Here is a 26,599-nt window from a genome sequence, read left to right on the forward strand (position 1 = left end):
GGCCAGAGCCTCGTCGGGAGGAGGGAGGGCGAGGACTCTCCCAAGTTGGCCCCAGTTGGCAGCACGGGACTTCGGGCAGCGCTCGGCGGCTCCCGCTGAACAAAGAAACCCCCTTTCCCGCAGGGGCCGGGGGGCAGCGCTGGGCTGGCCCGGGCCCGGCTCCTGCCCGGCGCCGGCCCGGTGCCCCCGGGGCCCGCCTTTCCCCGTACCCCGAGTGCGGGCGAGGCTGCCCGTTTTCCTGGAGATCTTCGAGCATCCTGGCGAAGGGAAGTGGGAAGCGGCGCTCCGCTTTCCTGCCCTCCCTGCCTCCTTCTCTCGCTCTCTCCCTCCTTTTTTTTTTCCTTTCCCCTTTTTTTCTTTTTCTTTTTCAATTTTATCTCCAGGCGGCCTCCGTGTGTGTGTGGGTCCCTTCCACCGCCCCAGGGGCGCCGGTGGCCGGCGCGGAGCGGGGCGTATGGGGCGGCGTTTCGGGAGGTTTTCGCCTGCTCCTGGCTCCCCCGCCGGATGCTGCCTGGGCTGTTTTGGCTGCTTTTCTTCGCCGGCGATGAAGGCTCTGCCTTGAAGATGGAGATGATCTGTTTTTTATTCCTGTCTCTGGTGCCCGTGTACAGCAGGGGACAAGGGGTTTACGGTAAGAGACGTTGTCGCGGTGGCTGTTTTGGGAGGGGGGAGGGGGGGGAGGCGAGGGCGCAGACGGCGGCGACGGGATCAAAGTTAAAAAGGACCTGCAGGAGAAAGTAAATGATGCCGGCGAAGCTCGTCGCAGCCTGAGCGGAGAGATTTATGCAGCAATAGGGCTCGCAGCCGCCTGTAGCTACTTCATAATCCCTCGCCGTAACCCCTGGCCGCCTCCGATGTACGAGTCCGCCGAGCTGGCACGCAGGGACCGCCGGCCAGGCTGTCTCCGGGCCGGCCGCGCCTGGAGCCGGGGGGCGGGGGGGGAGCGACCCCGGGCCCCGGCCCTGCCTCCCCGCTCCCCCCACCCGCCTCGCGTGGGGATGCCGGCGTGCGAAAGGCGGCGGCGCGGCGCCGGGAGCCCCTCCGAGTTGCAGTTTCTTTGGGGCAGGGGGAGGACGGAGGGTCCCTTCCCCTCCCTTCCCCACCCTGCCCTGGCGGGGTTGCCGCCTTGCAGGAGCACCGGCACGGGGAGGCGAAGAGGAGGAGGGCGGCCGGGGCTCCGTGCCGGGGGTCCCCCTGGCTGCCGGGGGCTGCCCCCGCTCCCCGCCGCCGGCGTGCGGGGCGGTGCTCCCCGGCTCTGCCCGGCCCGGCGGGGCCGGCTCCCCCCGCACAGCCCACGGTCAGCCCCGCCGGGGCTCCCTCCCCTCCCGGGGGCGGGGGGCGAGGGGTGAGGCTGCTTTTGCACCCTATTGAACTTGCTGCCGATTTTCTTCTCAAGCCCGCGGGGATGGGTGGGGGGTGGTCTGTGGCAGAGATGATGTGGAGCTGCTTGACTGTTTTTGTTTTTTTTCCCTTCTCGTTATTATTATTTTTTTCATAATTATTTTTGCAGTTATGGTGCTTACTTCCCCTCCTTGTTTGCAGGCAGGGTAGCAAATGGCAAGCTCTGGTGTCCCCCTGAGGGGTCTGGCTCCCGCAGCCCCTCCGCATTCGAAGGCAGAGAGGAGGGCTGGGGGCAGAGGCTGGGGATGGCACCCCGTGCCCCCGCCGAGCACAAGCCCTGGGTTGAAAGAGCAGCCGAGATTTACTTTAGCCAGCCGTGCAGCCCCCCTTTCCCTCTCCCAGCCCTCTCTTAATTCTTGCTTTACAAGATCTGCATTTCCAATACACTGGGAAAAAATAAATAAAAGCAACCCACAAGACTTGCCTCTCATAACAAGCCGGCTTTATCTTGGCTTACAACTCAGTTGTGCGTTGCTGTAAAGTCCTTCTGGAAGGCATGCCTCTGCCTCTAACAAGCCAAGCTCTCTGAGCTCTGAAGAGAGACCCCAGTGAGAGAATCCAGCCCCCCCGCTCCCCCTTTTTTAACAGCACGCAGCCAGTCCCTTGTGTGAGCTCTGGCAAAGATCAGTTCAGTCTCACTGACTATGGGTAAGTCTTTGTAGGTCACTTTTTAATGATGTATTTCTTTAATGGAAACAATTCCGCCTTTCTCCTTGAGGGCTGGGATGTTAATTTGAGTTTGGGTCCGTTTTGTAAAATAACCATTTTAAATAGAGGGTATTTAGCTTCCTCTCTTTTTCTTGCTTCCTCACAGTATATGTGGTTTCTCCCAGTCTGCCTGTCCAGAGGAAAATTGTAGGACCCTATGAAGGCTGGAAGGATGAGGAGTAGAATGAGTTTGTGGTACAGAAACCTGGTCAGGGCAGGTTATTTAATCTTTTAAAACAGGTAATCTGCTTCTAGCTGAACTTTTACTATTTTGTTTTAGTGTGCTTGCTGCTGAGTAGCTGTCACTTGCTGTAGAATGGCCTCTCTGCTCAGGATTGTAGCAAGAGGGACAGAGCTTAAAACTGGTTTTGCTTAAATGTGCTTTAGAAGGTCGCCTGTTGTATTTTTTTCATCCACTTCAGTAAACTTGCATTTGATAGAGTTGCTGCTAAATTAGATCTTCAGAATAACTTACTGATGTTTTTGTCTTTTTCTCTCAGAGAGAGATTGGAGAAGCTGTGTACAAAAGAAAGCACAGATATAGATGTGCACTAAGATGAAGGCATCCTTTTAAGCCAAAATGGTACACTACTTCTATCTAGTCTCCTACTTAACTACACAAAAGAGAAATCCGGTCTCTTCCCTCCTCTCCCCTCCCCTACCTCTTCAAACTATCTATTGAGACCATCAGTAGCCTTAATACGCAGCTGTCTGAGTGCAGCCCAGAGCAGTGTCTCGCGGAATCAGCACACTGCAAACTTCTATGGTGACTAATAGTTTTCATATTGTCTTTCTCAACCCTGCCTTCAGTCCGCTATCCTGCACTGATTTCACGCCTCACGCAGCCAGCACTGTTGGTTTGGATGTGAAATTGCTGCTATCCATGGCTCGAGCAGAGCCAATACACTGTTATATTTGCAAGGATAATTAAAGCAGGATTAGCAAATAGTCCTACTGCCCCCCCCCTTTACTTTGGTTTTTCCTAAATGTTAGTCTCTTACCAAGGCTTTAATCTGTACTTGAGCGTTCTGTGTTGTGAATGTCCGTCTCATGTGGCACTTAATGTAGAAATTGTGGCAACTTGGGTATCATGTTTCAAATCTGGTTTTCTGCTTTTGAATATTTATTTATGGCAATGGAGATGGGGGGAGGCATCTATATGGATCTATAAATATATTTTACTTCAGTAAATCTGCTGAGATTAAATGAGATTAAACGAGATAAAGTATCCATGTGATGTACCCTTTAAATAATACACCCACATGGATGCGCACAAAAGACCTCTGTCTGGGAGAGCGGAGTTGTTGGAGAGGTTTATTGAGATGAATGGTATAAATAAAATGTGTGTAAGGGGGTTTCTGGGAAAGGAGCATTTGCAATGGAGGTGCAATTTAATTAGGAGTCAAGGTGCTTTTAGCCTGCTACCTGAAGAGACTTGTTATATAAATTGGCATTTGTTGTAATGACTGAAGTGCGTCTGAAACCCTCTTCTCATTAGCTGATCCCATCCTTTCAGCCTTGTTTGTTGCAGTAAGACGAGGCCAGCCTGATACAGAAGGCAGTTCAGCAGACTGCCAAGAGGCAACTTTTATTAGCCTTTGTGGTAGCCCGTTTCCCAAACTGCACGTGCCTTTCAATCCTGGTGCATTAACGCTGCTGGTCAAGATGAGGAGCAAGCTATAATACCTGTCTGGGAAATGTCAGAATTTGGGCGGAGGGACGAAGAGGTAAGGAGAAAGGGGACTTGCCCTTCCAGGCTTGGAGTTACCAGCGCTCAAAGACTCTAAGTTAGACTGAAAGGTGTCGGATGGGGGAGGGGTTCCAAAGGGAATAATATGCCTCTTGCTTCCCAGTCAGCCTTGCAGACCTGGGGACTTGCCTAGCTCTGGTTCAGAGCTTGCACAGGGCTGCCGCTTTGCTTACTCCATGCGCAGTGTGTAATTAGCATTTCTGGGTTGTCTCACAACTAGCAGAGTCCGGCGGATCAGCAGCAGCCTTTCGGGCTGTGTAAGAGAGTGGGATGTTTCATCCCCCGCATCTCGTAACTCACCTGCAGAAAAGGCGTTTCAGGAGTGGTCATCGTGCTGTGTGATGAGGGGCTACAGCAAGGTGATGGAAAGGGAATTAAAAGGAAGGCTTAGGCTGGGCAAAAGGAAAAGCTGCCGGCGCTGTGATCCGGGGGCTGGATGGGCTCCGTTACTTCAGGCACTTGAAACTGGTGGGGGTGATGCACTTGCAGTACAGAGTAGTCCTGCCCTGGCCTCTGAGGTGGGGAATAAATGACCCAGTAAAGCTCTTTCTTTAAAGAGACATCGTCACACTGAATCACCCGTGAGATGCCGTGACAGGCAGCCAAAAAATCTAGTGGAAGAATGTTTTCTTGCGTCTGTGATGGTGGAATGTCATGGTAAAACATATCCTGGGTTTAGGCCATAAACATCTGCACTTTTTCATTTTGTGTACACATGACATGATTCGTTTCCTGCTCCTTTTACCTGTAAAGCAAAAGCCTCTTTTCCTAAAGTTTTCAATGCAGCGTTGCCAAAGCAGGATTCCTCACGCCCTCTTTGAACTTGTGTATGTTTTGCTGCCAGCTTCTGGGGGCACAGGCACACTCTAATGTCACCCTTCAGCCTGGTGACCTGGGCCAGTCTCTCTCTCCTGCCCCTGCCTGTGGCTGTGTAGCCAGTGGGAACAGGAGTCCAGACGAGGAGCTCTTCGGCCTTCTTGCTGTTATCCCAGCGCACCCTGTGCCCTCAGAAATGGGCGAGCAGATCGCTGGCTGAAGTAGTGGCGGAGCTGGCTCCTGTGAGCCACTTCTTGGCTGATTCTGGTTGGAGGATCACTGTGCTCATACATTGCATTTTTTCCAAATTTTACATAGATATATATGTGTGTGTATATACATGCGTATACACACACACACGCATCCTTTGGGCTCAGCCATTTCTCCTTGTTGTCCAGCCCTTAAATCTGTGGTGGCTTAGGCTGTAGCCTTCTGGTTACAGGAATGAGTTTTGTAACTGGAGGGCTATAGGAATAGTCTCACCTAAAGACTGGGTCGGTCCGAGGTTTGCATAGCTCTTTAGCAGCTCTTTAAGGTCAAGGCATTAAATCTGTCCAGCCCTGTGCTTCAGTGTGCCTTGCTCTTCTTCAGCTTTAGTGCATCAGATTCACCCTCCTGTGACACCAGAGCCTCTGTTTTTAGGTCAGGTCAGTAGTTTCATACACCACATAAGCCCTCAATTGGCTTTAATATGCAGTACTAGAAAACTGACATTATCCTCTTGACAGGTTGTTTGCAACTTGCTGGTAGAAGTCAAAATATTTCACTATAGGTGTCATCAGAAACCACCATCCTATGCTAATTTTTGTGGGAACATGAAGACAGATGTTGAATAATTTGACATGAGCAGCATAGCTTTTAAAATTATCACCGTGTCAGGTTTGTGCTGTTTTTTTTTTTTTTTTTAAATATATATCTGTATTTCAGATGAGTTTAAGAGAGAGGGGAGGGAGATACAGTGAGTGGCTCCCAATAAGTGGAAGATGCGACAGAAGATGGCCTTGGAGGCTCAGTATTCAGAGGGCAATTCAGCAGTGGCAGTAAAGGATGCTGTGCTGCTGAGGCTGCTGTTCTTATTTTTAAGTAACAAGACTAAGTGACTTCCATGCTGGTAACTCAGAGATTTTGTGACACTTCCCATCAACCAGAAGCCCTACTGTTTTGCCCGTGTTTTGACTGGAGATACTGCTATTCTGCTTGCTTGAATAGTGCAGTTTCAGGCTTCCAATTCCTACCTCCACACGTACTGTGCTCTCTTGGTTCATTAAGCGTAGTCTGTGCCTAAGAGCCCTGCCCGCATGGCTGCGGCTCGTTATGAGGAGGGCAGAGTTGAGGGGTAGGGAAGAATTGCATTCTGCCCAATGTCAATGGGCTGGCAAAAGCAATATGGAGAGACGCATTTCTACTAGTGAAAGACTGCTTGGGGCGGAGGGTGAGTCTTGCCCCGTTTGTGGGAATGTCCTGAACCCTACCTGCGAAAGGGTTCTTTAGCCAGCATAAGGTAACCCCACAGTCAACTGGTTTGCCTGTGTAGGTCTGGAGAGACAGTTCACAGGGTGAAGTTCTCATCAACGTAGGTGAGATGTTGATATTTTTTGTGTGGAGGGGTTGCTGTGTTGTGTCCTCAGAGGGAGCTGCATCTTGCTGTGAGGAAGATGAGCGTTCAGCTTGTGATGGGCTCCTTCCAGACAAGACACAGTGGAAAATGTTGGCTTGTTCTCAGAGGTGCCATGGGTACCTGCATCTGGTAATACAATGAGGGTGTCTTTGGGCTTTACTTGGCAGCCCAGGTCTCATGTAGAGTGAAACTGTTAGGAAAACTTCGAGACCACTTTTGCTCTCGAGCAGTCAAGGCGAGCACATGAAGTGCCCGTGTCCCAGGCACCTTCTGCCAGTCACCAGCTGCTGGTGTTGCACAGGTTTAAATCCAGAAGGGGAAAACGTGCCAATGTCCCCCCGGCTTGTGGAGGAAGGGGAGGGGTATGGCGCTGACACTGCACAGCAGAACGCAGATCTGGCAGGGCCTGCGGGATCCACCAGAGAGTGACGAGCTGCGAAGAGGTGGGAGAGGAGGGCGTGCGTGTTTCATGTCTCTGTGCCCATGTTTAACTGGTGAGATCTCTGCTCTGTTAGGATCCAAGTACTCGCTTTGAAAAGAAAAAAGCTTTCATCTCCCCTTTATTTGGGGGAAGGGGTTGAAGGAACAACAGAGGTTTGTTTTTGTGTGGGTTTTTTTATAGCCAAGCACTTGTTTAGCGTTTAAAAGAAGAAATTAAATGTGTGATAACCCATGGAGCTGGCGATCAAAAGTGCCGCATTAAAGAGTTTAGGAAAGAACTTGAGAAGTGGAGCCAGGAAAGGGAGATCCCGGGCATCAGCTGATCTTGGCTCAACAAAAGTTAAGTCAGAGAAGGGCTGTTACCACCAGGTTACCTGGGACAGGAGTTGCTGGGGGTCAGAGAGTTTTCCTGCCCGGTGTCAGGTGTTTTTTGGAACGAAGGCTTGCTTTCTCCCCGCTTGCTTTCGTGGCTTCTGCCCAGGTGCGACGCGCCGGCTGCCGGCCACTCCTGCTTTCCCAAGGGAAAGGCGGCCGAAGCTGCCGGTCCTTCACCGTCCTGCCCGCGGGCTCCTCTCCAGCGGTGGCTGGGGAGCACATCTGGGCGCGGGGGGGGGGGGAGGGAGGGGGGAGGCCACATCTGGGCGGCGGGGCAGTGCCGCTCCGCCGCTGCCCGGCAGAGGGAAGTGTTGCACCGCCCCGGGGGCGGAGCGGGGGTGCCCGGGGGTGAGCCCCTTCCCCCCGAGGGGTGGGTGCCAGGGCAACCCTCCACCCTGGAAACTGAAAAGCCGCTTCGGGAGCGCCCGGCTCCCGGCGGAGCGGGGGCGCGGCGCCGCCGGACACGCGTGGGGCGGGTTGGCCGGGCGTCCCCCGGGTGAGGGGCTGGTCGGCCCCGGCTGAGCGCGGAGGAACCCCCGGGGGCAGCTCGTCCTCTCCTTTGCCACCTCGGCGGACATGGGGAAAACCCCCGCCTGTCCCGGCATCTTCCCGAGGGTGGGAGCGAGGCCGGAGTTCGTGGGAGTGAACGTCCGGGATTGAGCTGCTGCTTCTTCCAGGTTTTTGGTGCTGGCTGCTCGCGCGCTGCTCTGCTTCTCGCTCTGGTTTGGTTTAGGATCTGAAGCTCTGTCACGTTATACACAAGCGGTTAATTATTTTTTTTTCTTTTTTTTTTTTTTTTATTTTTCCATCCCCTCGCTCCTTTGTATTACTCTCGTGGAATGGGAAAGTGCTATTCTTCCCTTCCCGGACCATCTTGTTGTACATTTCCCGTAAAAGATCATACAATAAAGCGAGTGCAGGCCTCTTAAATAGCTTTTCAACCATAGTCTCCTTTTTTTTTTTTTTTTTTTTTTTTTTTCCTTTACATGTCTGTGTAGTTATAGTTTTGGGATTTTTTTTGTTCGTTTGGGGTTTTGTTTGTTTGGTTTTGGTTCTCAAAAATTAAAAATAGCATTAAAGGAGTTCCAGGGATCTGAACAGATATGAGGGAAGAAGGACCCTTGTGCGTGGCCTTGCTTTGGCAGCAGGAAAAAAGATGACAGCAAGGTGGTGGCTGGCTGTCAGGGCCTCTGAAGTGTTCAGGTGAGGGCATTAGTGCTGCAATGTATCTCCTTGGCTCTGTGAGGCAGCGGAGCTGAGGATGCCACAGCAGAGATATTTGATTGATGCTGGTGCTTTGGCTCTTGAAAAACATGACTTAGGGGCACTAGCTTAGGGCAATATTGTCTTCTGAGCATCGTGGCTGCCTACAGGGAGATCTTTCCACTGATGCACTGGCTGCACCGCATCCCAGGTCAGCTTCTGACTACTAATACCTTTAGTTTTAATGTCCAAATACTCTGGTCTGTGGCTGGTGAAGGGACATGCCTGAAGTTAACCAGAGAACTAGAGAGAGAGAGAGCGAGCTGAATATAAATGATTAGTTCTTCAAATTTTCTACTTGTTCTTCTAGCCTAGGCAATATGGTTTACTCCAGTGTGTGCTTGTGTGACTGTATTCCCAAAATCTACAGAGAGCTTTATGGTCTAGTAATGTTTAAACTCCTCTGAGAACGATGCTCCCTTTGCACGCTTTTGTAAAGCACTCTGTGTTCTCAGTATCGTGTGAGTAATGAACAGCAGCGTAGACACAGTCAAATATTTCAGTGTTTGCAAATAAGACAGGACAGCCAGTTGGGGACAGCCATAGTGCTGGAGTGGCCCGGTGATTTGGAGTCACCAACACTGCTCTGTGAGCAGGTCACGGCTCTCTGCTGGGTTGCAGACCTCCAGAGAAGAGGGTGCTGGTGAGCAGGGATCTCAAGCAGCTTTTATGGATCAGGCCAAGCCTCTCACTTTCCTCTTGCTCCTTTCACGCGTGCTGCACATCGCTCGTGGATGAGGTGTGGGCTGTTATCCCTCTGCTTGAGCTTTCACAGGGGAGATATTACTGATGTAGCTAAAAATCCGTCTGACTGTGATGTGCTGGCTTGTGGTTTCTCTCTGCTGTGAGCTGTGGTGTAGGACAAATGGTGTGCAGATACTTTTGCTGGGTTCGTGTAAATGGAAATGATGGCAGGGTGAGGATAGCAATTGACAAAGAACGGCAGTTTCTAAAGACAAATTAGTGAATGTCACCTAAAGAAGAACTGACGTAACATTGAAAGCTAAAGTCAAGCTGTGAGAAAGGCTTTAGGATGTCTGCAGGTGGACATTTAATACAAGAGTAGCTGTTTGCCGTTGCTGCTCCTGTTTCAGAAGGAAATGGTCCTTCACTAATTGGCGTAAATTGTTTTAAAATAAATGTGGATGGGAATCTTGAGCATCTCTTGTGTGCCTTTGTGATGAAATAAAAAGCAAAAACAAAGATGTGATTCAGACAGATGTTTGAGAAATGTGGCAAAATGGCTTTTGCTTACAAATGCCGTTTCACCTTCTGGTGCTTGCTCCGTGCCTTGCACGGTGGGAAAAGGCATTTGTAGAATTAGAGTGAAGAATGGCTGTCTCTCGCAAAGTTTAATAAATGGATTATTCTGACTCAGATCATCCCTCGAAATAGTGGAAATGTGAGAAATTGAGGCTCATAAAAGTAACCTGAGCAGCAAAAGCCAGCTGGGGATGGGAGACTGATCTCCCCTGCGACTCAAGTGCATCTAGCTGGGCTGTTAAGAAAACTTAGCTTTTCTGGGGCATTTCCACTGCAATTGTTAGACCCTGAACATCCCTCTCAGAGCACACAAGTAGGATTTCTTGTGGGTTTCTGTGTTTCCCATCACTGTAATATCTATGAACTTCCACCTTTACAGTGCCTCTGTTGCCTGCAGTTATTCCACTCTGCATGTGGGGAAATGAGATGGAGATTAAGTGATTTGCCCGTGGCAGAATGGAGAATCGAACATCAGCAAAGTTTTAACCATCCTTTTCTCTCTGGTAAAGTGCAGTTGGTATTAAGTGCAATCCCTGTGGCTGATAGATCCAAGGTAAATACATCCTCGATAAGAAGGAATAAGCCATTGAAAACAGTCTCTGATCCAGTTATCTCAGAATCAAGCTTTTCTTTAATAAGACAGACAAACAGGTTTGTCTTTCCGTACTAATTTAGCTCATTGTTGTTCACAGGTTAGGATTTAGTTTAGGGCTCCTTTTGGAGGTCGTACAGAAGTTGAGCCTTACTGTACCACGCTGGGGGAGAAAGAGAAATCGTTCAAACATGAGTACATACGTGGCTTTTCTGTGCGAATCTGCAGGTGGCTTGAAAAATTGCTCTGAGGGAGGTGCGGGACTGGATTAGCTCTGGAATCTTTTGACTCATTCTGCAACAATTGAAATTATTTTGCGCTTGATCAAAGAGGCAGTACTGCTTACTATGAAAAGCTGTTGTCATGAATGGAGGAGGTTAAATGACTATTGCCAGGGGAAGGACAAAAAGTCTGAGGTTGCCGTGAAGAAGCAGAGATGTGGGATGGGTGGAAAAAGGCCGGGCACCATATTGTAGGTGCATGATGAGGGAGGGTGTCTGAGACAGAGGAGAAGTTATGATAACAAGAGCGGAACTGTGGCTCTAAAATAAGGCTGGATGCCAGAGCAGAGCACAGCTTTTGAAGAAGCAAAAGGAAAGTCTGAATATTCCAACACATTTTGTTATTTTAAGTGTATGCTAAGCCGTATTCCTGTTTTTCTTACAAGTATGAAGTTAGGAAGAAGAAATCTCTAGTGTTTGTTTCCCAGATGCTAACGAAGGCCGAAAGGAATTAATGTGAGTCATTTTTTGGTTTGGGGGTTTTTTGTTGTTTTTGGTTTTTTAAAAAGAGATTTTTCTTTTATACTTACAGCAAGTAAAATTCAGGAGTATGGGTTTGAGAAGGGGATTATCTTGATCAGTCCTCAAATAATTGCTGAATAAGAAGACCTTCTTATCTCTGGAAACTGTGACTCGGAGGTGGGCAGTGATGTTAGCTGCAGGTTGGGAAGATCCCCATTTTAAGGTGTAGTGAAAGACGGCGCCTTGCTATTCCTCATAGCTCTGCAAATGAGGAATATGGGGAAACTGGATAGGAATACGGGAGCTTTCCAATGCTGTGAGACAGTAGGATTAAGGGAATGTTTTCGCAGACAAAACACCTTAAGGTTGGATGTACACTATGCCTACGCAAAAGCAGGACTGTAACTTGTGGGTGCACTCTTGAGCTAGCTTTAGATGAGCTCTTTTGGTTCCCGATCACAGGACATCCGTGACCGCGTGGAGCTCAGCCTGGCCTGTGCTCCAACCACCTCTGCCACGTCCTGAGCGGGCTCTGCGGCACGTGGGTCACCCGGCAGCAACACACTGCTCTTGACTCCTTGATAAATAAGCCGTGGGGCACCTAAGCCAGGTTTGCGCTTGCTTTTGGGTTGCAGCACGAGTAAATATCCTCGGCCTCCTGGCTGTGCAACCGGGTTGCGATCCTGCAGACCCAACTGGCTGGTTTATTGTGGGGTGCAGTCTGAAGCTGAAGGGCTACAGCAGCTTAGCTACAGCAATCCCATAGCTGCTAACTCTAGCAAGACAAATGCCAGGGTTGCTCTTGCTCTGTGGCATCTTTCGAGCAAGCATAGCTTGCGATGCGGGAACGCAAGCTGGCTTAACGCAGCTCGCTGTCGTGAAAGAGATCCTCTAGACAATGGGTCTAGAATTAATCTTTGATTTTGAAAAGCCCTTCCTGAATAACTCCTTGCATAGTCAAGCCCTGCATTTAGCTGTGATTAAGTTTCTAAATTGCTTTTCAAAATGGGATAGTCAAGCTCCTGAACCATGTAGCTGCCGCAACTGAAGACGTTACCCATAGAAACTAAGCTCCCGCTTTGGTTAAAATAGCACAATAATAGTTTGTTTTCTGGTTGGTCAAATGATAAGCAGCTCAAGACTTTCATCCTTATTCCAGCAGAAAAATGCAATTGACAGTAGAGAATGACTGTTTACTATGATGTGCATGATTAATACCATAAATCTTTCATGTTGGGATGTTGGGTGAAAGGCATGAATACCACCGCAACAAATTGAAAGGAGCACTTTGTTACATATTTGTGATTGGAAATCAGACTTGAAACTCCATGTACAAGGAGAAATTAGCCAAAGGGAACGGGAACGGTAGTTCTCGAAACTAGAAACCACTCTGGCACTTGCTAAGCCTTGGCAAAGATGCCATGCTGATTTTTGCAGATCACAATGAGCATATGTACCTACTTGTGGCTGATGGTTATTCCAAGTGGCCAGCAGTAGTGTGTGTGCTATTTGACAAACAGTTCTGCTTCTCGGATTATTATGGAGACATTTCAAAGTATGTTTGCAGCATATGGCTTGCTTAAGGAGATGGTTTTAGATAAGAGACATTCGGTAAAACACAGTAGATCAGCTGCTTATCACTCAGCTTCAGATGGGTCAGCGGGGCGTTTTGTACAGACACTTAAAAGAGCAGTAAAGAAAAATGAGGAGCGAGCCCTGCATCGCAGCATCGCTAACTTTCTTGCCTTGCGTGGAGCAGCGTGCAGGAAAGCTCCAGCAGAGCTAATTCTTCATAAGCAGATTTTAATTTAAGAATTGCATTTGATTGTCTCAGAGCAAGTCTAGAGGAAGTAGTAAGTGAGGAGGGTGGGGGAAGGAAACCACTGTATGAGCTCTTTGCTTGTTAGGCCTAAATAAAAGCTGCGCAGGAGGAAGCAGGGGAAGGTGCTAAAAAGTACTAGGATCTGTGATATGCTTGGTGAGGTAGACGGGGAAACGAGAAAGAAATGTGTCTAGCTATTGCTAGATTTAAAAAAAAAAAAAAAAATGAGAGAAAGAGAAAAGAAATGGATGCTGTTGATGGTGTGTAAATTCTAGGAGTGAGAATATTTCTCTCTTTCATTGGCCTCATGATAATACCCGTGACATTGTTGCTGTTGAAAATGAGGGATTGGAAGAGCAAGTGAGAAGCGCCGTCCCCGCCAGGCAGGAGCCTTGCCTGAACAGGATTGCACATCTCCCGGAGGGCTATAGCTGTAATTCCGGGGTCATGTAAAAAGGGGGCTAGTCTTAGCAAGAAGTCTTGCAAGAAACAGGAGTTTTTAATGTAGCTTTTGCATATGTAATCCTATACACCTTTTTTTAAGGTCCTGGATGCTGTGTGAGCGTTGCCGTTGTCTGGGGGGGAAACAGCTGTGGGTAACACGGATAGAATCATAGAATTGCCTAGGTTGGAAGGGACCTTTCAGATCATCGAGTCCAAATGCTGGAATCCAAATCCCAGGGTGGTATAGAGTGGGTGATAGCTTGTAATTAAGGGGTTCATTTGCTGAACTAACCCTTCTGATTTTTCCTGTATTTTATTTCTCCCTTTTTGTTGTATCCAGTTAAAGTTGTTATAATTAATTTTCAAGGTGTATTTGGCTGTTTGGATTTCTGTTGATATAAAGTCTTATTTCTTGCATGTGCTGTGTCACACCTGCTTGCCTTGCTGACACAGATGACTTTTTACTCCTTAGCCCAGAAGGAAGCGGTGCAGCCATTGGGGTGCGAGCAGGTGGCCACTGTGCCCGTGATCCACCACCAAAAGCTGCTGGCCAAACTCTGACTCCAGCCTCCGCTACTGGATGGTGAGGCACTGGAACAGGTTGCCCAGGGAGGCTGTGGCTGCCCCATCCCTGGAAGTGTTCAAGGCCAGGCTGGATGGGGCTTTGAGCAGCCTGGTCTAGTGGTAGGTGTCCCTGCCCATGGCAGGGCGGTTGGAACTAGCTCATCTTTAAGGTCCCTTCCAACCCAAACCATTCTGTGATTCTACTGTCTGGCTGGGAGGAATGGTTCTGTTTCTTCAGATCCTCTGTGAAAACAGAAGTTAAAAGCAGGGTGGTGGGGAATCTTAGAGGATTCGCTTTCCTGGCTACAATTTCTGGCTCGGCTGTGCTACTCATGTAGATAGCGTTTTAATTCTAAGGCAAGGGAGTTAAATCCAGATGAGCTGTTGCTTTGGTAAAAATGCGGGCCTGAAATGCTGAACGTAATGGCTTGGATCCTGTAGCTGTCAGTCTTTCTTTATGACTTTTTTTTTTAAAGACTTCAGTGCCAGCCAAATATGGGGTTTTTTATTAAAAAAAAAAAAGGAAGCCAAGTTTGTTAGTTTCTCCTAGTCTTCTGCTTGTGCAAATTGAAGGTGGTGCCATTTGTCTGCCTCATACAGACATTTTGAAAATGACGCTGGTGATTACAAGGGGGTGTTTCCGTCTGGATGTGAAGGGAGGGCATAGATAGGCAACCTCTTTTTTTTTGTCCTGTCTCAGTAGTTTACAGGTTTTCGCGGACATCAGTTGTTTGTTTGTTTTCCCCTCCCATCATGATTAAATTTTGACTCTAGTCTTTTCCAGTTTTGTGGCAGTTTCCACATCGATGCATTGGTGAGCATCTTTTCATTGACGGCTGGTTGCTGTGGTCACTGAGCTGCTGCCGCTCTCCTGGGCAACCTCTGAGCTGCTGTTGGAGAACCCGGCAGCAGATCTGTCATCAAAGCACAGAAAATCCTCGAATGTGAACCTTCTTCATAAAGCAATAGGATGCTTGCGTTGTACAACCAGAGTGCAGTGCCTCAGGACTCGGGCTGGCTAGGTAACACGCTGCCGGAGAGACCAAGCTCTGTAGTCAGGGTTTTCTGGATCTAATCTCTGAGATGGTGGCGTCTGTTGGGGGAATCCTTATTTCTCTGTGCTTGGAAGGTGTCTGGGTGCCTTGGTTTCAAAACCCCACTACTCTGAAGGACTTGGATTATGCTTGTGATTATTCCAGAATGGGATAATTCATGTTATACTTGAACTATAGCTCAACTCTCAGCAAGTCATACTTTTGTTGGTTAGTGTGGAATAATGGGGAGAAAATCAATCTTTCCTACCACAAAAGGTTTTGACTGTTTTCACTGATATGTGATATTATTTGAGCATCCTTTCCTAGAGACTGCAGGCCTGTCACTCTCGTGACTTGCTGCCTTAAAGTGAATTGGAGGTAGCTGGCATGCGTTGTTTGGGTTTGGTTTGGTTTTTTTTCCTCCATCCTTTGGTTTCCTGCAGGATTGTTGTGTTGGGATAAGAGGAATTTTTCCTTCCCATTGCTTAATTGCATTACACCGATTGAAATCTTTTCTCCTTGCCTTTGTCACTTACTTTGTTCCCTAACTTTTCTGGTGGCCTTAAAAAGTACAGCTAGGAGGAAGGGACATAAATAGAGCAAGTGTTCAGGATCTCACTCGGCTTTGGAGATAAGGGCCGGGTGGTGGGGGCTCTTTGTTCCATTGTCTCCACTGCCTTCCCCTCTGCCTTCTCTCTTCCCCTGGTTCCTGTTGTTTCACCTTCAGAATCCTTGCTGAATTCACTTTGCTTAAAATAATATTTGTTTGAACAATAAAAGCTGTATTAAAGGGATACATTATCACTTAGTTTAAATACACATATTGGCTCTGCGAGAGAGGTCTTTGCAAAGAAAGTCTAACTGTATGCTTTTGCACATAAAATGAGTATGCAAACAAAATCCTGCAAGAGGTCTGCAACTGAAGAAAGCCCTTTTCCGCTGCTTCCCCGCATGCAAATATCCAAATACAACGGCAATTCCTACCGCTGAAGCAGCAGCAAGGGAAAACCAAGTGGCATTGAAATGCTGCCAGCGATACCTTTATACTGAGTTATAGCACTGAAGGCAAACAGCAGCTGGAAGCTTGGTTTGATCTTTTTGTGTGAATAAGATTAAGTAGCAGGCATGGCGCTGGTGAGGGGCATTTTCCTGACCCTCTTCCACAAAGCTTTTGAGTGAACACTTCTGAAGCGCAGAGTATCTTCAGCCTCTGCAGAAGGAATGGTGACCGGAGAGCTCGGCAGAGCGGAGTGCTTTACCTGTGTCCTTCTCCCTTCCTGGGGTATCGGTCTACCTCGTGGTGGTGGTGTGTGTGGCTTGACCAGCTGCGCTTGTAACCGACCTCCGTTTGGCAGGGTTGATTATTTGCAACTTGACTCTCCTGATCTTAATCTGAAGGGTTGACTTTTAATGAGTTAGATACGGACCGGTGGCATATGGCAGCTGAGGGCGGGGGGAGCTGCCCTTGCAACCAAGAGGTGGTCCCCCAGGTAGTGCCTTGCATGACAACTTTCTGTCCTTCTCCTGGGTTTATGGCTGGTTTGTGGTGGCTCACATACTCTCTGTGTGGGAGGCGTAAGGGTCTGAGCAGTGCTGTAGGCCCTCACCCTGCCTCTGCTGCTTTGGTCTTCATTTTCTGAATAACTTTTATGCTGGGCAAGCTGTGTGGGTGCATACAGGCCTCCCAAAGTCGCTGTGAATCTAGGCTCTTTCCGTCAAATGTAGCCAGATTATATTGTACTTGAGAAGGACCATAATGACGTGTTTCACAGAATCACAGAATCTTCATGGTTGGAAAGGACCCTTAAGATCATCGAGTCCAACCAGACAACCTACAATCTCTGCCATTAGAGCATGCCCTGAAGTGCCACATCTAGATGTTTCTTAAACACCTCTAGGGATGGTGACTCAGCCACCTCCCTGGGCAGGCTGTTCCAGTGCCTGACCGCTCTTTCAGTAAAGTAATTCCTCCTAATATCTAACCTAAACCTCCCCTGCCGCAGCTTCAGACCATTTCCTCTGGTCCTGTCATTATTCACTTGGGAGAAGAGGCCAACACCCACCTCTCTCCAACCTCCTTTCAGGTAGTTGTAGAGGGCAATGAGGTCTCCCCTCAGCCTCCTCTTCTCCAAACTAAACATGCCCAGCTCCCTCAGCCTCTCCTCATATGACCTGGTCTCCAGACCCCTCACCAGCCTGGTAGCTCTCCTCTGGACACGCTCCAGCACTTCAATGTCCCTCTTGTACAGAGGGGCCCAGAACTGAACACGGTACTCGAGGTGAGGCCTCACCAGTGCCGAGTACAGAGGCACCATCACTTCCCTGCTCCTGCTGGCCACGCTAGTCCTGATACAAGCCAGAATGCTGTTGGCCTTCTTGGCCACGTGGGCACACTGCTGGCTCATGTTAAGCTGGCCATCCACCAGCACCCCCAGGTCCTTTTCTGCTGCGCAGCTTTCCAGCCGCTTGTCCCCAAGCCTCTAGCGTTGCTTGGGGTTGTTGTGACCGAAATGCAGGACCCGACACTTGGCCTTATTAAACCTCATACATTTGCTCTGCTAACTACTCCAGAGCAGATGGACTTCGCCGCTGTGTCCATCTCTCTCCTTTCATTCCTGTTAATAATTTTGGAGTTATTCATACGTATTTGACATTAAATGTGTCATCTCACTGGGGCGAGAACCTAGCCTGGTGGTCGTCGCGGGACTGGGAGTTTGGGTTCAAGGGCCAGCTCCTGGGTCTCTGGGGGACTGTGTGTGAGACCAGATGTGAACCGAGGCCGGGCTGCAGTCTTCCAGGGTTGCTTCTGTAGCCACACTAACAATCTCTGCTCTTGCATTTACTCTGCTGGTGTGAACTGTCATTGCTCCTTCCGTTTTAGAGCAAGAGAGAGAGAGAGCAAACTTATGTTCAGCTGGTTTTTTCTCCTCTCAAATAGCTTTTCGGATTCCCAGTGCTCCCTCACTCTACTTTTCATCCTAGAGACATCTTGCCAGCCTTACCCTCTTCTTTGGCCAACTAAGTGGGTAGATTTACACCCATGAATTCAGTCCATGATATTCCTAAGACAGGCATTATTGTTGTCTTTGCCTTTATTTTTTTTATTTATTGCCTCTTTCTTGGGCAGATACATTCCCAGATTACTTGTCCACCTTCCCGTCACCCTCCAGGGAGAAGTGCTGGCTCTAGGTCTGTCCGCGCTTGAGTGCTTCTGGAGTTGGTGTGTCTCCTGGAGCACTGCCCATCCTCGGGACGGGGGGGGGGGAGCAGTTGGGCTAGGCTGCCTGTCCCCCCAGTGCTGATGCTGAGATGAAGCCAAAACTCAACTTTGCCGTGTTCCAGGACACAACAACCTTCAGACACTAAACTTCCCAGAGTGGAGAGAGGAAGCTGTTTCCTCGTGATACTGATGTGCTCGTAATGTGCATCGCTGCCGGGTCAGTGTTGTTTTGTTTCTCGAGTAACTCATGAGTAATAAGTGCAAAACTGCAGTGCTTCTGCAGCTCCTGGGGGTGGTCGGGTTGAATAGAGATAAGTGCAGTCCTTTTTACTGAAGAAAAGATTTGCGTGAAGCCCTCATCTACTTAAAGTGTAGAGTGACCTTTCTTTCTTTCCTTCCAGTCTCTCAGGAGTGTGACTCTTCCCCTTTCATAGCTGGTCTAGTCATCCTCTCCAGTATTTGGTGGCTCTCCCCCAGGAGCATGCATGCCCACAGTGAGGTGCCTTAGGTGAGCAGTACAGTTGTAGGCACTACAGCAAAGGCATGATTCATCCATTTAGGGAAAACTGCATTGTTCTCTCTGGTAATTTGCTAGAATCCCCTGGAATCCCTGCCTGGGGAAAGCTGTGACATTTTGCATTGTTTTGGGAGCTCTGTGGCCACCTTCCCAGAAGCTCTTTCTGGGTTTTATGGCCCTCAAGGGGTGAAACAGTACAGTAACTTCATAATGGTGAAAATCACCGCTGTATACGGAGGGGAGAGGGAAATCTATGTTTGTTTTTAAAGGAAAAACAAACCCTACTGTTCTGTTTCCTTGGGACTGAGCTTGCATCTACTCTGTGGCATCTTTCCATTCCTTGTACCCTTTTTCTGGGAGAAAGTAAGGCCCAGAGGTTTAAATCTGCACCAAAGTAATTGTAATTGAGGATTCAGTCTACTGCCGGGACTGCAGCCTGGTTTAGAGGCCCTAAACCATAAAAAACCTTGTTCATCTTTGTCAACATCTCCAATAATGGAACAAATCTTAAACCAAGCAAACAAAAAAACCACAAATGCAAAGAAAAAAAACCAAACAACCCAAAACAAATAAAACCCCAAAGAAAAATACATTATTAAGAAGTCTGTTGTCCGTGACAGTCCTTGTTGGTGGTTTTGGTAATTTACCTTGCTCCTACATCTCCAAATTGAAACCTGTTAGCTTAAGTCAAGGGTGGGGGCAGGGGTGTGTATTTTTAAAGTGGTATGGCCTCTCTTCCCCACTGGGGGAGGCAAGGGCACAGAGCCACCTTGTCCATAAATAAAAGGCACCCTCTCATCTAGGTGGTGCCGATCTAGCACGTTCTTGCCTTTGTTTCCTCATGGAATAACTGAGGTTGGAAGGGACCTCTGGAAGTCCTCTGGTCCAGCCCTCTACTCAAAGAATGGCTAGTTTGATGTTAGAGCCAACTTTGAAGTTAAGGCAGGTTGCTAAGGAACTCATCCAGTTGAATTTTGAGCATCTCTAAGGATGGAAGGTCCATGAGCTCTCTGGGCCCCTCTACTGGTGTTTGACTACCTTCAGGGCAAATAATTTTTTCCTATATGGCCAATGGGGATTTCCTGGTATGCATCTGGTGGCTTTTGCCCTTCTTTTCACCATGCACGTCTGAGGAGAGTCTGACTCTGTGTCCATCTTCCCTCTCCCCTGCTCCCTCTTAATTAGGTAATAGCAATAGGATCTCCCTTTTTTTTTTTTTTTCAAGGCTTGGGGAAAACCAACCAACCAAAACAACAAACTAAACCACCTAAACTTTTCTTAGCCTTTCTTCATACACTGTATGTTCCAGCTACCTGATCATTTTGATGGTCTCCCACAAGACTTGATCCAGTAAGTACCAGTTTCCGAAGAAAACGTCTCTCCTGGTTTCTTCTGATGAGATGGTCCTTGCTACAAGGTATTTGTGGAAAGGGTTGCTTTATGGTCTATCACCATCTTTAAAGTTCTTTGATAAACACTGCTGTAATTAGCAGACTCCTGGTGTAGCCTGCCACAGGCAAGCAGGGAAGCTGAAGATGCACTGGTAGGCATTTGTACACTCTTCCATTATGTGCTGCATAATCTCTGGTAATACTTATAGTTAGTATTCTTCTGTGAGTGTAACGTAAAGGTTAAACCAACGTGGGGTTAGAGATGGTGGAACAGGGTAATAAACCCAATGACCACAAAGCACAGGGACTAAAATCTTTGTGTGTGATACATATATGTATACACACATGTGGATGTGTGTGCATGTATATGTATTACATGCATACAGATGCATTTTGCAGGATCTCTCTTGGGATACCTGGTCAGTTTGCTTGATTAGAAAGCAGGGAGTGTCCAGTAGGTGCCCTGTGTGCTGTCTGCCATGTCAAGAGAAGAGGGTCGTGTCCCCGGTGCGTAGCAGTAAATGACCGGGTAGGAAGAAAGATGTGCAGATTCTCAGGGAAGCTTTGTAAAGGAGATGTCAGGTCCCGCTCAGCCTCTTTAGTTCGAAGCCACTTGCGGTGTGCTAATGTGACAGGGGGACCTCATCTCACGTTGAATGCTCTGGGGTTTCTTTACGTTTCGAGTTCTCCATAGGCGCCCGGTCGGTGGCTTCGCTTCACAGCGTGACGTGCTGGAGCAGGAAGCTGAAGATTGAGTCTCGCTTTCTCTCTTCATTTGACACAATTGTAGGTGGCATGGAGAGCGGGATGCTGGGGTAGGAAGTAGAAGGAATTATTTTACTCCCACTGAATTTTATCTGGGCAATATGCCCTATCTGAACAGTTGGTTTAGTAGCTTTTTTTTTTTTAATGTGCTTAGTATCTGTGTTCTTTTCCTCTGTCTCTCCCCCTCTTGTAGGGCCATTTCCAGATTAAAATGAAATAGGCTCTGAACTAGCAAGAAGGGATTGGGAAGTTAGGAAGGTCGTTGTGTTCAGCTGCCAGAAACACAGTGCTGAATTGCTGTGAAAGGCATCAACTTTGCTTGTTCCCTTGCTGGTGAAGTCTTTCAAAGAATGGGATGACTTCTAGTGTCTGTCTCACCCTCTGTGCATCTGAAATCTGGCCCAGGTGTAGTTGCACATCTCCATTCCTACCAGTATCGAATGAAAGGACTGAGCTGCTTTTTATATATATATATATATATAAATTTTTTTTTAATTCCCAAGGTTGAAACCTTGCTACTGACCTCTTGGGTTTTCTGAGAGGGAGCGTGCAGCCAGTCCCCATTCCTGCCTTGCAGATTTTTTTTGTGTTGTTTGTGTACAGCTTTTTTTGAGGGAGGGTGTGTGTGAAAATCTCACTGTTGCTCTCGAGCCATCTCCTGTGAGGGAGTGGCAGTGCTGCAGTTTCTCTAGGAAATATTAATGCATGTAAACATTTTTCAAAAGGCATTACATCTTCCTGCACGTACTTTATTATATTCCCACAAATCTGACTAGATTTGATAGATAGGTAACCAGGGAGCAAGGACGGGGGAAGCATGCTAGAGAGGGAAGGAGGGAAAAGGGAGTGAAATAAACACAAACCTGCTGTAACTCAAAACAAGGCAAAATCAGATTGTGCGCTTTAGCTAATTTTCTTATTCAGGTATTGATCCAGTGGCTGCTCCAGAGTCTATTAGCAGTCAGCCAGTGAAAATATTTCCCATCGGGGGCTCTGACCTGAGACGGGGGTGAATCTATAGCAATTTGTTCAAACAGAGGAAAGCTTTTTCCTCTGATTTGTATTCCAATTTGCACAGTGTTCAGAGGGGGGGCCCATCGTGGGGTTTTGCGGGGTGGTGCTTCTCAAGTGGGAATCAAGCTTGAGCCAGGTAACTGGCTGGAAAAAAACCCAAACAAACCCTGATTAAACTCTGAGCTGGGCACCCTCCATCTGTCTCTTCGGGTTATCTGGGCACTGCGGCAGGCTCGCGCGCTAAGGGGAACGGGGCAGCCCTTTGCATCGCCTTGGCAGGGAGGAGGCCCAGACCTGCCATGTCAAAGCTGCCCCAGGGAGGAGAGGAGGTCCCTCTCCTGGGAGCAGTTGTGCCATTAGGGCATAGGCATTTGCACACGTATACTCCCCTACATCCTATTGCATTTTCATGCTGAGGTATAAGGCACCAGCCTGGCAGCAGTCCTGGAGTCTGAAGTCCTCTTTACTGCAGTTGAGTCCACATACATCTGCCTGCCCTGAAGGGCAAGGCTTGCAGGAGAGGGTTGAACCTCTTTTAAAAAGTCTATTAAAAAGCTGGGGAGAGAGGACAAAGGTGGACTCTGCCTCCTGCCTACACCTTCCCTCCATGTGCTGCCAGTACTGGCTGAAGAACAGATTTCCTCTGAGGATGGCTCACCAGCTCTTTCCACCTGTGGGCTTCAGCCTGGACCAACTGGGCTCACCACTGGTTTGATCGTGATTGTTCCTGCTGGAAAAGGCCAGTGTGGGTGCTGCTTCTTGAGTTAAGAGCCTGCTACAGGAGCTGCTGTATCCCAGCGCTTTCTTGGGGTCTGCCAGAAGTCGCCTGATAACAACAAGCTTCCACCCAAAGCTGTGCTGAGGCTGCCATAAGGACGTGGGGCTCCCCTTCTCACTCCTCCCAGTTGGCTGCTGGTTGTGTTATCGCTTCAGTGGTAATCCATGTGAGGAAATAGCCTCAGCACCCTTTAAATCCAGTTGCTCTAGCTATCGAGAGCTGCCGGAAATCTCAATAATAGTGAAAAAACGTGACAAGGTTAGTAAGGCTCGTGGTTTGCAGTGTTTGTTGGATCACCAGCAGGTCTGATGCCAGCTGCTTCCTGCTGGTCCCCGTGCCAGCCTTGAGACCTCCAGGTTTGGGGGTTTATCCCATCTATCTCGGTGACAAGGCAGTTGTAAAGTCATGGTTAGAGAAGGTGACGTGATTTGGAAAGCCCTTGTTTATGCATCAGAGCATGCACTCTGCCTCTGAGAAGGCTAGAAAAGTCAGTGTTGTATCTCGAAATAAATCATCCTGAAATATGTAAGAACTGGAGAAGACCTGTAAACTTCAGCTGACCAAGCTCCTGATCCTTAAGTCTATATTGGGTTTCCACATTAACTGGTGAAACCACGCTGCCTGTTTTCCATTACTTGCCCAAATATGAGAACCTAAGGTGGAAAAATCCTTTAAGTAAAGAGGGAAAGAGAAGAAAACCTTCCTTTCTATAAAAGCAAAGGGTAAGAGTAGGGGGGGTAATAGGATGAGTCTATTCTCTTTATGCTGTTTTTAGCTTTTAAAATTGGCTGAAATGCTCCTCAGCCTTGTTGTACTTGCTTTAATTTAGTGATGGTCACAGAAACACTTATGGGGAGGGCGGGTAGGAAGGCAGAAATAAATAAGCATCTTAAATCTGTGCAATTTTTAAACCACAAGTTTATTTTTGGCTTGGCCGTAACTTTCAGGGAACCAGCCTCGGTCGCAGGGAGAGCAGTAACTCCAGGTTTGAGAAAGAGTGGGAGAGTTTATGAGACTTTTAAAGCAGTCAAGCAGAGGTCCCTGCAGTCGATGGCATGAGGTGTATGGGGACAATGACAGCAGTGTTTTGTAATATTTAGGGGAGTATTTGACAGTACCGGGGCTGTGGAGCATGCTGTTTCTGCGTTTATAGTCAGTGGAAGGCTTGTTAGGGTGCTGGAGGGAGGGCTGGCGGAGGGCAGGCTCCTCTGCCCAGCTGGCAAGGGTGCTGGCTGCTCCGGGAGGGCTGCCGGCTACATTCCCAAGGGAAGAACAGCCCCGTTCCTCCAGCTTGTAGCATGGCTTCCTGGACAACAGGCAGAGCAAGTGCTGTGCCAGGCTTTCTGAGCAACCTGGGCTACAGGGGGACAATTGCAGTCCAAGGTGCCGCTTGCTTGACATGCACCAGTGATTGGCTCCTATCAGGTGCAGGATCTTAAGCCTTTCAGGCCAGCTAATTGGTCCAATCCCTGCCCTAAGTGTGACCGGTTCCCAGGGCTTCAGCAGGAAGAAGAATGAATCATGAAACAGAGTTGTCAAGCTGCGGGTCCTTGGCATTGCTTTGGATATGTTGCCCTTTCATTTCACTGTCTCCCTCCTCCTGGGCTGTGGCTCAGGCCGTAGGAGGGAACTGAACCGTTTCTGTTGTCTTTAACATTTTGCCTGTCCTCTGCAGCGTTGGTTCCCGCAGCAAAGAAAGCAAACTACTGTGCTGGGGAGATGGAGCCAAGCTGGTACTGAGTTGTGTGCTTGCCCCCATGGAGGATGCTGTGCACAGCAACAAGCGGCAGCCTGGCAGGAGGAGATTGCTGGGGTAGGACCACACGAAAAGGTTGTCAGGGGCTGCTTTGCTTTGGTTGTAGGGAGAAAATGCTGTGAGTTGACTCTCCCCTGCCCAAGGAAGGGAGGATACGGAGGGATGCATAGTGTTCACAAGTTATCATAAGGACTGAGGCAAGCTATTTCCTCCAGTTGACATTTAAAGTTTTGTAGCGTATATTGTGGAGTATGGCTTGGAAATGGCTGCTGGGGAAGTGCACAAGGTATCTATAGAAACCTAGTGTGTCCCTGGGATGCGCAGCAGAGTCTGTGATGGGTCCCCAGAATAACAGCTTCTTGGTGTCCCTGCTGTTGTGCAAGACTGATTCATCTTGTTTCTCCTAGAAAGCGTATCGGGCTCCGTCTGATTCAGGACTATGGAAAACAGCACCTGCTTCCCTCCACCATCTCTTTAGATATGTATTCTTGTGGGGTGTTTCTTAATGTCTTATATGGTGTGTTTTATTTTATGAGGTAACACCGCTGGCAGGGTTAGTTCCCCTGAAGTGCTAGAGGAAGCCTTCCTTGCAGGCTCCACTCACATCTGCCTATTTATGCGCTTGCCTGCCCACGTTGCTGGGGTCCTGGTGTGACTCAGGAGGGGAGGGCACCGCTTGACTCAAAGTCTCTTCCAGCTCGGAATCTCATGCTGCACAAGCCTCTCTGCATGGGTGGGCTTCAGGGGCTGCATCTCCCCCTCATCTGGGGCTGATGCCATGACACCAGAGGGATCGGCTCCCTCCGCCAGCCCTCGCTGCTGGACCTGGCAGCTCTCCTTGGGGTGAGCAGAGGTTTACATTTCAGGCCTGAGACCATAGGTTCCCATCAAATGTAGTGGTAAATTGGAGTCAGCTCAGGGAAGGTGTGTATTGTCGTCATCTGCAGTGTGTAGCGTGGCTGAAATACTGGCTTCCAGCAAGCCAGGGAAGCGCAGTGATGGGAATTTTTCCATTCTCTCCCCGTGAGCTAAGGGCGAGTTTGTGTGAGGAGCAGACGGGACTGAGGGGAGCAGATTTGCCAGGCAGATGGGCTCTAGTCCAGACAGCTGTGGTGGGTTCAAAGCTGTCTCTCTGGCCACTGCACATTGCAAGGAACTGAAGCTTTTGGGCTCCCAGCTTCAGAAGGTTTCTGCTTTCTCACCAGCCTTCTATCTGCAGAAGAGGCATGATTCAGTTCTGGAAGGGACTGGTGGGGTGGGGGGAAGAAAAAGTTTGAGAAATGCAATCTAAGAAACCCCAAGACAATTATCACGCTACAAGTTGAAACTTGCTCCTTATACCACATCCATTCCTGTTTTAAAAACTCAGTTCTGTGCTCCGTATCTAACTGCTCTTTGGTCTTTGAACAAAATACCATCCCCCAAGTGAGCAGAGTCTTGCTTTTCCCCGGGCAGGTCTGATGCTGCTCCCTGATGTTTATTCTCTGAGAGTAACCTTAATTCTCTCCGAGCAAGTGGAGCGAGTTATTTCTTTTTTTCTAACTTTCATCAGAACAAATCCCCTTATTTTCCTGCCTCATTTGGGCTTGGCAGCCAGCAGCATTAGGCAGGAAGGTGTTGGAGGAAGGAAAGCAGCGTGCGTGTCTCCAGCCAGATGAACCTGGAGTTTCTTGTCATGGTGTCCTGGGAAAGCCATTTACAGACTTGGCTGGTTCTGGTGACCTCCGGAGGCCAGAGCACTCTCACACCCATGAGCTTAGGATGGGGCTGCATCTGGGCTGAAAGTCCCTGCTGCTTCCCATGCTCCTCAACCACTGAGACACCAGCTGTCCCTTATATCTACTGAAAAGCTGCCTTCCCTGGGTCTCTAACTCATGCATTTTATGTGGGAACCAGCGTAACAGTGTCTGCCCAGCAGCACTACTGCCACCAGTACATACGCAAGGGCACTCTGAGCCCTTTGCCATTAGCTTTGTTGGTTTTTTTTTGTTTGTTTATCCTGCCTTTTCTCAGCTGCATGAAGTAGAGCTGTGAGCATCCTATGCAGTGCTGCGGGGCAAGAGTACAGGGTACAGCAGGAAATCCCTGATTTGGGAACAGATGGGAGCATCTCCCAGTGCTTTGGTAGCATCAATGGGAGGTGAATGGTGAACTGCTGTCTTGCTTACTGTGCTGGTGTGAATATCCAGTGTTGCACTAGTCTTTTGGCTTGCCTGGTTACCTAGAGATTTGAAGAAAAAAAGAAAAAAAAACAAACCAAAAAACCACTGTGGGTTTATGTTCTGTTCTAGGCTTTTTTTTTATGACTGCAGAAGGATTTTAAT

At 48.6% G+C, this 26,599-nt stretch overlaps 1 protein-coding gene across 1 annotated transcript in view; it reads left to right on the forward strand.

The window, feature by feature from the left end:
* The first annotated feature begins 504 nt into the window (after nt 1-504).
* MDGA1 (MAM domain containing glycosylphosphatidylinositol anchor 1) overlaps nt 505-26,599 on the forward strand; it is a 145,377-nt gene continuing 119,282 nt past the window's right edge. Inside the window, exon 1 of the mRNA XM_054195985.1 lies at nt 505-631. Within this exon, the coding sequence (XP_054051960.1) occupies nt 505-631 (127 nt within the window). The remainder of the gene's footprint in view (nt 632-26,599) is intronic.

Source organism: Rissa tridactyla, chromosome 3 (genome assembly GCF_028500815.1).
Source record: "Rissa tridactyla isolate bRisTri1 chromosome 3, bRisTri1.patW.cur.20221130, whole genome shotgun sequence".
Taxonomy (NCBI): domain Eukaryota; kingdom Metazoa; phylum Chordata; class Aves; order Charadriiformes; family Laridae; genus Rissa; species Rissa tridactyla.